This window comes from Phalacrocorax aristotelis, chromosome 17, assembly GCF_949628215.1.
Source record: "Phalacrocorax aristotelis chromosome 17, bGulAri2.1, whole genome shotgun sequence".
Classification (NCBI taxonomy): domain Eukaryota; kingdom Metazoa; phylum Chordata; class Aves; order Suliformes; family Phalacrocoracidae; genus Phalacrocorax; species Phalacrocorax aristotelis.
Window position 1 is genome coordinate 11,236,241 of NC_134292.1, and position 12,108 is coordinate 11,248,348.

At 42.0% G+C, this 12,108-nt stretch overlaps 1 protein-coding gene across 3 annotated transcripts; it reads right to left on the bottom strand.

Moving 5' to 3' along the window:
• Positions 1 to 374: 374 nt before the first annotated feature.
• Positions 375 to 8,804, bottom strand: PDCL (phosducin like). Of its 3 annotated transcripts, XM_075112268.1 has the most exons (6): positions 8,746 to 8,775; positions 7,930 to 8,094; positions 7,289 to 7,332; positions 6,664 to 6,838; positions 5,423 to 5,604; positions 375 to 4,329 (listed from the first exon to the last, which is right to left on the bottom strand). In XM_075112268.1, exons 4-6 carry the CDS (start codon positions 6,830 to 6,832, stop codon positions 3,778 to 3,780), a joined length of 903 nt encoding a protein of 300 aa, XP_074968369.1. In that variant the 5' UTR covers positions 6,833 to 6,838; positions 7,289 to 7,332; positions 7,930 to 8,094; positions 8,746 to 8,775; the 3' UTR covers positions 375 to 3,777. The 3 variants fall into 3 exon arrangements, with proteins under 3 accessions (XP_074968369.1, XP_074968366.1, XP_074968367.1); XM_075112265.1 differs by lacking the exon at positions 7,930 to 8,094 and having other exon boundaries at positions 8,746 to 8,804; XM_075112266.1 differs by lacking the exon at positions 8,746 to 8,775 and having other exon boundaries at positions 7,930 to 8,602.
• Positions 8,805 to 12,108: the final 3,304 nt, after the last annotated feature.

The following is a 12,108-nucleotide window of genomic DNA, read 5'->3' on the forward strand; positions in this document are numbered from 1 at the left end:
TCCTTCCCCCAGTTTGCTGCCTGCAGGCAGGGGCTGCCTGCGCTGCCTGTCCAGCAAACAGAACCCCCTCGGGAGGTGCACGGGAGCTGTGGCTCAACGGCCGGGCACAGCGGCTGGGCAAGCCAACTCCTTCCTAACTTCAGCTGGTGTCTAGCAGCACGAAGAATGCTTGGCCAAGCCAAGATAAGGTCTAGTTTCAAAATATTTGAGTGCACAACCCCTTCAGCCATCACAGTTGACTAATTTCTGCCGCCCGCTGCACCAGAGCCCTGCACAGTACCAAAAATCACTATCGCAATCTCTCGGGTTTCTGCCAAGAATAATATTACGCACGCGGGAGGCTGCTGTGCCAGAAAAGACAGATGAAACATCTCTGACAAAATTAAAAAGCATACTTTTATTCAAATCCCAAGCATTTAGTAGGAATGTGCCAATTTAAGTAAGTTCTGACGGTGATGGAGTACAATGGCTCTGGGGGAAGGAGAGGCACCCGGATCAAACCGAAAACCTGACGCTCTCGCTGCCAAGTTCAATGTTTGAAACCAGTTTTATTTTATGTGGGCGTTTGTGCAATTTCATTTTTACTTTAGTCCCCGTATGAGTCTATAAATACAACCTGATTCTTAATCTGCAGGTCAGGACCACATCTAACACAAGAGAAATTAAACAGAATTGAACACTTTGACCAGAACATTTACACGTGCAGCGTTGGTATGAGTTGTACTTCTTATTTGTATGGAATGGATAAGGGACAGACACTCACAAATTAGTAACTAACCTTTACTAAATTATTTTGTTATATTGTCTAATGCATATTAAGAATGCTGGGTTTTTTTGGGCACACAATTACCGGTTGGTCAGTTTGGAAGGATTTAGTTTCAAGACTGGACAAAAGCGTCAGCAGCAGTGCCCACCGCCGCCAGCCTCCCCTTCCTTCTCACGTCTGGGCTGTCTGTGCTGAGAACAAGCAGCAGCATTATATGTAGCTCATCTTCTCTCTACCCCTCTCTCCCTTGTGCTGCTTCTATTTTTCCAGATCGGTGATTAATTGGATTCAGACCTTTTTCCTTTTCCTTTTTGCTATTGGCACTGTAAACTATCTATCATCTAGCTGAGCACTGGAGATTAATCACCAGGAGTCACCTTGCTGCAGGCCGTCCGACAGAGAGCAGCAGGAGAGGGTTTGATCCTGTTACAGTTTTGCTGCCGTAGGGGCGCAAAAAAAAAAGCACTTTATAAAAATAAAACTTCAAAGCAACTCAAGCAGTCAGCTCACCCCGACCCCCCCTCCAAGCCAGGTTTTATTACGATGCTAATACGCACCCTGTCTGCACAACAGACTTCCCGGAATCTCATCCTGACTATAAATGACAGCTGCTTTGATTTTTTTTTCCCCTTAAAAGTGCTGATATCCATGCTCAATGATTTAATTTCACAAAACTTCCATGGGTTTTTTTCTGCAATTCTGAGATGAAAAGAAATAATCTCTTACCACACTTTAAAATCTGGATTTCTGCCAGTTTCCCTAAAACGACAGTTTGTGCCAATTCAGTAATTTTTAATTAGAAATTATTTATTTTTCTGCTTATACTTTTTAAAGCACAGTTTGAATAGACACAATTACAAATTATTCTTTTTCTATCCTAAAATCCATTCTTATTAAGAACCTAGCACTTACACAGAGACATTTGCATTTCTTCCTGGTGTTCCAAAGTGCCTGACATAAAACTTACAATTAAATTTAATCATCAAACATGGCATTACGTTGGGTCATATATTTCAGTAATGATAGTCTACTTCCCTCAAAATTAAAAAACAACCAGCAAAATAAGCAATGCATGAGAAAGCAAACATGTTGTAATATCAAATTAAGTGCGTGCAAGATGATTCAGTAGTAAGTAAATAGAGAGCGCGACACGCAAAGCGCTCGCTGCGCTAGGTACACTGTCGGAGCAATTTGGCCACACCATGATCTGCCCAGCGAAGCCTTCACCTCGCTCGGCATCATCCGAGGTTTTCGTGCTTGCAGTCGCTAGAAATTGCTCACGGCTTCTCACGCTACCCAGGTAACCGCACGACTACTACAAGCACCAGGCTTGCGGGAGGCTGGGTGAACTTCAATGTGATAGAAACCCTGATAATTACTTCCCCATATTATGATCTGATTTATGAAGGAAGCAGAGACAATCAAAATAAATAGACACCTTAATGAAAACGTGATCACTGGCAAACGGTGATGACAAAGGTGGTGCAGGAGGGGAGCGCAATATGCAGCCTCTGTATTCAGTAGCAGTAATGTTCACAGAGACACAAATGGGCTCAGCCAGTGCGGGATGGCTTTTTTTCTGTGTCCAGAAGCGGGAGTCACCCTGGGGTTTTGGGGAAGGTGAGAACTTTAAGATCAGTGTCACTGGGCAACTGAAACAGCTGCAGTGATGCTTTTGAGGCGGCCTTTGTTATTCTTACAGAGGGAGAAATTGCGGTCTCCACAAAGGTTCCACCCCCACCCCACAAGGTTCCTTTGTTAGTGACCTCCACTGACGCATGGTACAAAAAACATGCTCCCAGAGAGCTGCTGGCAGAGGAAAACCAGGCCAGTGGCAACGTTTCTGATCCTGCTGAACACTGTGCAGAAACTGGACACTGAGCTTCAGAGAAGGGAATCAGCTGTGAAAAAACAGGCCTGCTACTGAACAGATGTATTGGTGACCTGGTCTCCTGGCTCAAGGCTGCTTTCCCACAAAGCCATCCCATCATCTGTCAGGGCCAGGGGTTATTAATATTCAAAGCACACCTGATGACCTGGCTGAGGCAGATAATACGAAGGCAGACAGAAATGAACTTTAGCACTGATTTAGTATTTTGAGAGAGAGATGAAATTCTGAGGTTATTCCAAGTCCTAATACTGCATTTTGCCAACAAAATTCTCCGTGATGCTATTCAGCACACATGGGAGCTCTTTATATCCATCTGAAGAGGCAGAGATAATTGTCTGATTAAGTCACTACTACATACTCTAAGAGTGGGTGTTCTAAAACCCAAGAATGTTATTAAGAGCTGTAACTGAAGGAAGATTTTCTCATTTAAGTCTCAGGCAAGGTTAAAGAAAGAAGAACCCTCTCCATCTGAAAAGTAATTTTCAGGATGAAGTGAAGGGCTGCTGTTATTTGTGAGTGGGAAAAGAACAAAATTCTGATGCCAAGAGTTAGAACAAGAAGGCACTTCCAGGAAGGAGACTGCAAACTGGGGAACGGAAGATGGGACCCTGCACTGATAACTGACAGCAGTTCAGCTCCAGGTTAAGAAGAGACCTGAACGCTTAAAAACTTCTTTATTTGCAGTCTCAACTCTTGTCTTAGCGAGTAGGTGCCCACACCTTGAGCCAACTGGTATTCACATACACCATTTCAGGAAAGCTGTAAGGAGATTGACCACACACAGCTGATCTGAGAACAAAATGGTAAAAAAAACATAATTTAAGTGATGTGGAGAACAGAGATGACAATTCACAATTCCCTAAACTTACTGAATTGTGTTAGAACTTCATGTTTAGTTAAATACATGTGAATTGCATAAAAGCAAGATTGTTTCAGTGTGTATTTTATTGAATTAATTTAAGAAAACGTTAGGAATTCCTTATCTTAACAAGTTTTTAACGAGCAAAAGTCAAAGTGCATGAAGGGGAAGAATACATACCCACACTAAGGAAGAAGGGGAACAATCCCTAGCATAAGAACACTGTACAACTACACCTACTGGCCCCTGGGCAGAAGTGGTTCAGTCTATTTCCAGATCGCTGTCTTCACTGTAACATGCAGATGGATTATGTATAGAAGTCAGGAGCACTAGGTCTTTTTCTGGAAGCAAACCGCATTCCTGCAGAAAAGCCTCCAGGTCTACAGCAAAGAAATCTTCTCCAAGCTGATCAGTGATTCGCACAAAATTGCCGATGAGCTCACCTGCCTTATAGATCAGCAAAGCTGGTAGAGCATTATTAGTAAAGCGAGTGCTAGCACCAATGAGCGAACTCTTTACTCTGCAAAATTTAACTGTTGGATATTCAGCAGCCAGGCAGATCATACAGCCGTTCAGCGATTCGGTGCCAGGGATATCATCTTCATAAATATGGATCATGATCAGTGTGCTCTTATGCTCTTTATCAACTGTGTCCAAAAACGCTTCTCCACTCGTAATCTCAAAAACCTGTTTAAATTGCTGCCCGCTGTACAACTGCTGTCTCATCTCCTCCATTCGCTGCTTCCTGTATCGCTGTAAAAATTCCTCATCATCTTCATCGTTGTGAATCATGTTATATTCTTGTAACGACATCTAAAAAACACATACAGGGATACAGGTAAAAGAGAAAAAGATCTGCATCACCATATGGGTCACTTATGTAACGAGAATTGAAATCAAGAGGATTAATGTGGGTCACTCATCTTTAATAACAGCAAAGTGCAACCCATGAAGGCTCAAGCACCCTCTGCACTGTACTCCATTTTGACATAATTAGAAACCATTCCCAGTGGGAACAGCGATTTCAGCCTTGGGTATTCCAGTTTCCACAAGCTGCAGTAATAACACAAGTGGCTGCTCGATGCTCTCACTTCAGTTCAGGTTAATGGTGGCTGGGTGCTTTCACGACGCTATGAGCACTGACAGGGACACCGTGCCCGACCTAAGCCTAGCTTCTTCTGCATCAGCTTTTTCATTTAGTTTCTCAGTTAACTTTTAGTGGCAACCAAATCCACTACCTTGTCTGTAGAACTAAAATTAGTAGGATTTTATGTATTTCATATCTGTCCATTTGCTTTGTTAAACATATTTGCATCACTCAAGGTATAGGACAGCAAGAAACACTCTCTGCTCATTTAACTTCTCTGACGAGAACTCTAAGAGCTAGTTATACAGACCAGCTCATTGAAACCATTCACTGCTTCCAACAGCGCCTATCTTTGGAGCTCAAAGTCAAAGCTAAATTCTCAACATCGACTTACTAAATACGAAATTAATAAGAACTCCTAACTCTTGTTTTAGACATGGGAGGCAGTACTCGTAGGTTTGCTGTACAACTCTTCATGTTAATCCCCTGAAGTTGACTTCTTTGATAAACAAATAAGGGGAAATCTGGGAAGAGGATTTGGACTTCTTTGGTACAGCCGCTAAATTGCTTATTTCTTAACACAGGCAAACACAATGCTCCTGGAATACCACTAAAATGCAAAATAATTAAACTTGACAACACCTGGCAAGTACTGTTCCAACACACCTCTTACACTGCCACTGTGTTCCTATTTACTAGGGAGAAACGATTTGCATCTACTGATAGAACAAGGGTTCCTATCTGCTTCATCTATACAAAGGATGAACCTGGAAATGTTAAACAGTTGAGTGGCATTTTAATTCCTTCGTGCCGTGCTACCTTTCCATTGATTTTTTCCTGAAGCTCTTTCTGCTTCTGCTTATCGGTCTCTTCATCTAAGTGAGATCTACACGTCATAGATAACTTTTTTATGAGTCGTTCCATTTCTCTGCGCTGCTCCTGCCGCTGTTCTGTTTCCAGTTGTTTAAATCTTCTCCAGTCATTAATGACTCCTTTGGGACCTGAAATTAAATATGTGGGCATTTTGTGTAAACGGCTAATAAAATTACACCTATCATTCAAAATTCAAGTAATAATTTGTAAGTCAGCAGTAAAATAGCGGCCCTGTCATCAACTTTTTGTATACTGTGTAAAATGTTGAAATGAAATGAAAGAAGTAATTTGCCATTTACATGTCCTTGAGCTTGTATCTATATTTTCCTTCTAAGACTCAAGTTTGTCTAAGTAGGCTACTCTCATAATTATGCCAAAGATTATTCTAAAGATTAGTATCTGTGCTCTTGAAATAGAACCACCAGCCCTCAAGAATTCCCCTATTGTTAGCATGGCTTTTCATAAGAACAACGATAGGAAAGCGTAATTAAGTTTGGCAACGCTCTCGTACAGAAGTACGTTCTGTGATGTACAATAGTGCTAATTCTTACAGACTGCGCCTTGCTGCTACCTTGCTGCTGAGGCCCGGCAGAGTTAATTTTTCAGGTCCTCTCTCAGTCTGCCAGTTTAGTTCTGTAATTCTTCCATTCTCCCTTCAGGCTAAAGATGTGAACACATGCAGGAAGCAGGTTTTTCATCATTCTTGGAGAAACCGTAAAACACAGGGGGCCAATCTTTCATAAGAACATAAGAATCGCCCTCTGGATCACACCAGCGATCCACAGACTCGGTCTCTGATGGTGGCAGAGGACAATGCTATTTTGGGAAAGCTTGGCTGCTTTCTGTCTATTCCTCACGTACTCATTCAGCACCTACCTGTTAGCAGTTAACAACTGTGCGGCTTACAGGAAAGAAATGTGTGCGTTATCAACCAAATTGTACAAATCAGCTCTGTATGCAAAGCCTAACTGCTTTGGATATAATGCTGAAGTCTCTCAGAGGAGGAGACAAACATGGAAGTAAAGAACCAGCTATTAAAAATAAGGTTATAGACAGGAAATGATCGATCTCTGACTCAAGTATGCATAAAAACAGGACTTTCATTTCGAAAAATGAATTTTAGAAAAACACCTGAATCTTCCAGTAAACAAGGCATTTACAAAACAATTACTGTGATATGAGGATACCTGTGTTGACTGCACTGCCATCGCTGCTAAGCTCTACTTCCCCAACGCTTTCAGGAATGGTGCTCTCCCCTTCTTTATCCTCTTTCTCACTGTCTTCATCCTCACCCTCGCTACTGCTGTAATAGTACTGGAGCTTCTCACCAAGCAGTTTATCATCCAAAGTAGTCATTATGATCTAAAAAATAAATTAACAAAATAAAGAATATATCTCTTATTTAAATATGCAGCACCAGATACCACTTTAAATGCATGATAGTCCTTTACTTCCTCAGAACAGTTTAGCCACATACGAACAGCTTAGAGCCCGCTATCAAACAGCCCACAGTGCAGTCAGTCACGTGAATTAATTCTTAGTCACAATTTCAAACTCACTTAAGTTAAAAACCTTTACGAACAGAACTGGTTTGAGGCTCACGAGTGCAGAAACGCTTTATGTGTGTTCCCATTCATGGAGAATGAATTTCCTAACTGTGATTCAGGACTCTCATGAGCCTCACTCAGACAGCTCCATGAGGCTGATTTCCCGGTTAGTGAAAGTTCAACTTCCAGTACTACTTGCATTATGTGAACAATGATTTGAAGTGAAAAACAATCAATGTAATTAATCGATTGAAAATGTTCTGACCTTTGTTCCTTTCCAGTCCTTCAGAGACAGGCTTATATCAGACCCTGGAAGAAGACGTTTCAGATTAGATTAATTCAAATTGTCGAAGACAATCTCAAAAAAAACTTCTGCAGAAATCTGACACATTTAATTAATGTAATACATACATGAAAAAAGTTTCAAGAAAATGTAACCATGTTTGCCATTTAATAAAAAAGGCTACTCTCAAACACAGAAGACAGACTTCCTAGGTATTGAGACACAACATACAAATGCTTAGGGCAGTCAGTGCTACAGTTTCATGACCATCACTTCCAGGCTAAGAAAGAACACATCAAAAGAAAAATCTTCATGTCCGTCATCTTTTCACCTGTCCACTGACCACGTTGGTCACCTTCACAGAAGTCAACAGCATCCTGTTCGTATGAACACCACCGAAATTAGAGGCTGACACCCTCATAAAGTTAATGCAACTGTGCTAAAAATCCGCACTTTTCCAGAGTTAAACATTTTAACCCCAAATAGCTTCTGCTAAATAGAAACTAACAAAAGCAGAATCCACCCTCTGAAGCTCAGCATCTACAGGCTCTGTACGGCTCCCACATCAGAACAGAAAGATCAGACGCTTCCAAGTGATGGAAAGCTGAAGAACCATGGAGCACCTTAAGAGTTTGGGGCTCTCTCTCTCCGCTGACTCCTTCCACCACAATCCACTATAAAAGCTGCTGACGGAGATGTAGAGCGACCGAGAATTACTCTTTTTTCCTGGGTGAGGGGCAAAGGGTGTAGAAAGGAGTGCTACCAAAGTCAGATATGTGGCTGTGGACCTGTGATGCACAAACGACGTTTAAACACCCACAAAACATTATTTTAAAAAATGTTAAAAAGGCGATTTAAAGCAAATCAGTTAATTTGGGCTCACAATTCCGCAGGACGCTACCAGTCAGCCCTATTGATGTGTATTTGACAAGGACACCCCGGGCGACGCACGGATAAAGCAGGGATTTTAATTTTTCTGCCAATCGCTAGCAGGTTCTGCGAGAGTTAAAAGCAGATTAAGCAGATGATCGGGGAGGTGCCAGATGGCCCAGGGTTACTGGGATGACTGGGATTACACCCGGAGCACCGCGGAGAGACACGGAAGAGGCACCCCGCGTTCGGCGGGACACAGGGCTGTACCCCGGCCGTGACAACACCGCACCGGACCCTCAGCCCGGGGCCGAGCCGGGCGGCGCGAAGGCAGAAAACAAAACCAGTTCGGTTTCAGCAGGAGAGCTCCGAGCTGCTCCGTCCCCGGCCGCCCCCTCAGCGCGGCCGAGCCACCCCCGCCCCGCCGCCCTTCCCGCGGCCCCCCCCGGCCGCGCCGCCCGGCCCCTTCCCCGCGGTGCCGCGCCTCAGGCGCTGCCCGCAGCCCTCAGGCCCGCCCGGGGGAGGCCCCGCCGCCGTCCCCGACCGCGACCCCGTCCCCGCCGCCTCACCCGCTCTCCGCCGCCTTCCGGGGCCGCCTCTCGCCGGCGCGGGGCACGGCGGGAAGGAGGCGGCGGCACGGCGGGAAGGGAGGAGAGAGCCGCTTCCCGCCCCCCCCACCCCAGCGTTTGAAGGCCGAGAGACGATTAAGGTGGACAAATAATTTTTATTCGTGCATGCAAATACATGTCAATACTGCAAACTTCTTCCATCGAGTCTCTCAAACACTGAAAAACCAGGATGCTCTACTCCGTGACCAGCCAAAGCTAAAAACCTCTTCACTTCAGTGCTACAGCAAACACACACGGCACCGCCCCGCCGGGGCCCCCCTACTTCTAACACGAAGGGAAACATTACCATTGGGAACTCAAAACCGAAATAAACGGAATAGAATTTACTCCCCCATATATCCCCATTTCATTTTACAGATTTTTTTTTTTTTAAATTATAGTTTTAAATAGAAGCTGAGAATGCGCCATAAAAATGAGCATTAAATCCATCGTAGCGATGGTGCCTGCTTTATACATGATGGGTGTACACCATCTTTTATTTCATTTACATTTCAATCGAACAATAGATTTGCAAAGAAAATGTCTAATACAGACGTAAAAATATTCACACTAGAGCTTCACAATCGGTTGTACAATTGACAAACAGGCCTCTTTTCCCAAACTTTCCAGCTAAGCAAATTTATAAAATGTAATCAATGCAACAAGAAAAAAAATTTTTCTTTAAAACTTCCAGGGAAAAGAATACGCAGTAAACAGTATAAATGCAGACAGCAGATGCTGCAAGCTAACCACAATACTTCTGGGTGGCTGTACAGTGGGTATGTGCAGTACAAATAAAAGCCACGTGTGTTGTATCACAACTACTGTATAATGTACTTGTTTGCCCAGCTAAGAAAATGCATGCATTTCCATGCCTTGGATTAACTGAGATCTACTCTGGATAAATTGATGGGCTATGTGCAAATGACCTTGGCTTTTGGCAGTAATAGATGCAGCCAGGCTCTGTTTTATTTCAGCTTTTACAGCAAAATCTTGAGTGATTAAAAGCTTCCACAAGCATCCTTCTTAAATAATGGGGTGTAGTATTATGTTCGAGCATGGGTCATTTTGATTATTCAGATTTGTTTCATCTCATCAATGACAGTTTTTTGTTTTCCTTGTTGTGCTCCCTTGCCAGCAAAGAGATACACAGTGATGACTAACTGCCAAAGTCAACTGTTCATTTATACCGGAAAATTGGGTCATTTTAAAAAAGCACATTTATTGTGTTCTGCTTGCAGAAGAGTTCCCTCAATGAGAGGGAATTTCCTAACAAAGGGATCAAACTACAACATAAAAGAATGGACTTTTACATACTTAGTTAAAATCTGATCATTTCTCATTTTGTTACACTCTCAAATTCAGCACCTTCCTTTAATAACAGTCTAATATCAATTAAAAGTCTGTTCACAAATATGATCAAGGAGCTGCTGGCATACAGTGTTTATGTACAGCAACAGGTACAACTTGACAACTTGTGCTTTAAAAAAAGCAAACAGAAACAATGTTTGGAGCTATTCTGAGTTTAGATCAAGTTATTTTAAACGTTCTTTCCTCAGCTGTTTCTGACCACTGTGCATTATTTTGTACCTCATCCAGCCTAGTACACTATTATACAAGAACAGCATTCAGCTCTTGAGTACAGGATAAATTAAAATTTCAATTGTGTTATCAAAGCACGAAAACCTTCCAAATTAGACTTCTACAAAGAGTAATTAAGAGCTTATTTAACATAATCAGCTGCGTACAACTTTTTTTTTTTCCCTAAATCAAATGTCAAACTTCAGTGTCCCTGTACTAGACTACCAAGAACCAACGCCAGTTTGCTTTGCAAAGAGTCTAACCTTTCCTTTGAAGGGTCTAGTATACATTCTACAATGCAAAATCTGCATAAACACTAAGATTCATTTCTTGTCACCTGTTTACAGGAACAAAATATCAGTAGCAGGGCAATCACTCTGCTATAAGTATATGTTAAGAATGTACAGATAATTACTTTCTCACACAAGCATTCTCCCAGCACAAGCATTAGTCTCTATTAAGACCTATGTGGGAAATGAGGCAAACCAAGGAATGAATCCAGGTAGTGAGGCAACACAATTAACTTAGATACTAATACTTCCTGTATCTCTTGCATGTGAAATCCCTGCTGCACCCCTAGTGGGGGAAAAGAAAAAAACAAAACCAAAACCAAAAAAACCAACCAAACCAACAAACCAAAACAACCCAAAATGCTTGTTCAAGCAAAGCAAAAGAGCCAATCTCTTTCCCCGATCTGCTATGGGCCTTTTTTTCTGACAGCACAGGTAAGTTAGGCCAAAACCTAAATGGGAATCACTGCTATTAACACACAAAGATCAGTCACTGTATCTCAGTGTCAGAAAATAAGCCCTTCCATAGCCCAAAGGCACCTGATTTACAACTAGACAAATGAATACCTACTTGTTTGTATAGCGTCAAGGGCTGAAGCTTCACCAAAGAAGAAAGCCAGAACTAGGTTCCCACCTGTAGCTTCTCCTTGTCAGGGCACTGGAGGGCATAGTTTCATGGCAAAAACCACACAGTCAGTGTCAAAACCGTAAGACAAAGCTGGCATGCTGTTAGAACTCCCAAATAATTCTCTTGCCTGTCATTCTATATATTCAAAATTCAACTAAAAAAACCAAACTAGCCTCAGTTAAGAACCAACTTTCCATATGAAGTGTATGGTCATCCTAGAGAACTGCTATATCATGGGACCTCCTGCTGCAGACAAGAGTCTACGGATACCTTTGCTCTTAAATACGCCAGTATGGTTGGCAGGAATATGTTAGGCTTATGTAATTTCACTGGACAAACAGGCAAATGTGTGTAAGCAGCTTATCCCAATCCCCCTCCAGCAGAGCACAACCAAGTTTTTAAAACTGCAATTTTAAAATTAAAAAGTTAAGGTAAATACACAATCAATTTATGTAGTATATATTCACCCTCAGATCATGCTGAAGATGTTCTGTGGAGTTCTGGTGCACAGAGGGCTCTTTCCCTGAGGGCAAATAAGGACTTCTCAAACCTTTATATTTTCTCTATTTTTGTAACAAAATAGCAATTTAAAATTTAAAAATCTTTTAAAAAAATTACATCACCTTCAACATGGAAGATCTCACTGTTTAAATATCCGTGAAAGAGACATACTTGTTTGCATATCTGTTTTGGAATTACATTGTACAGCAAATAATAGTATCTCAGAAGCATTTCAAAAGTAATATAAATTCATATTTACAGAATGGTCTTGGTATAAAATATACAACAATCATATTTATGTCTAACATTCTAAGTTAACATCAA

Coding starts and splice junctions, on each gene's coding strand:
- PDCL (XM_075112265.1), bottom strand. CDS start 6,832: ATGACTACTTTGGATGATAAACTGCTTGGTGAGAAGCTCCAGTACTAT. Junction 5,605..6,663: donor TGGCAGTGCAGTCAACACAG/GTATCCTCATAT, acceptor ATTTAATTTCAG/GTCCCAAAGGAGTCATTAAT. Junction 4,330..5,422: donor AGGAAAAAATCAATGGAAAG/GTAGCACGGCAC, acceptor TGTGTTTTTTAG/ATGTCGTTACAAGAATATAA.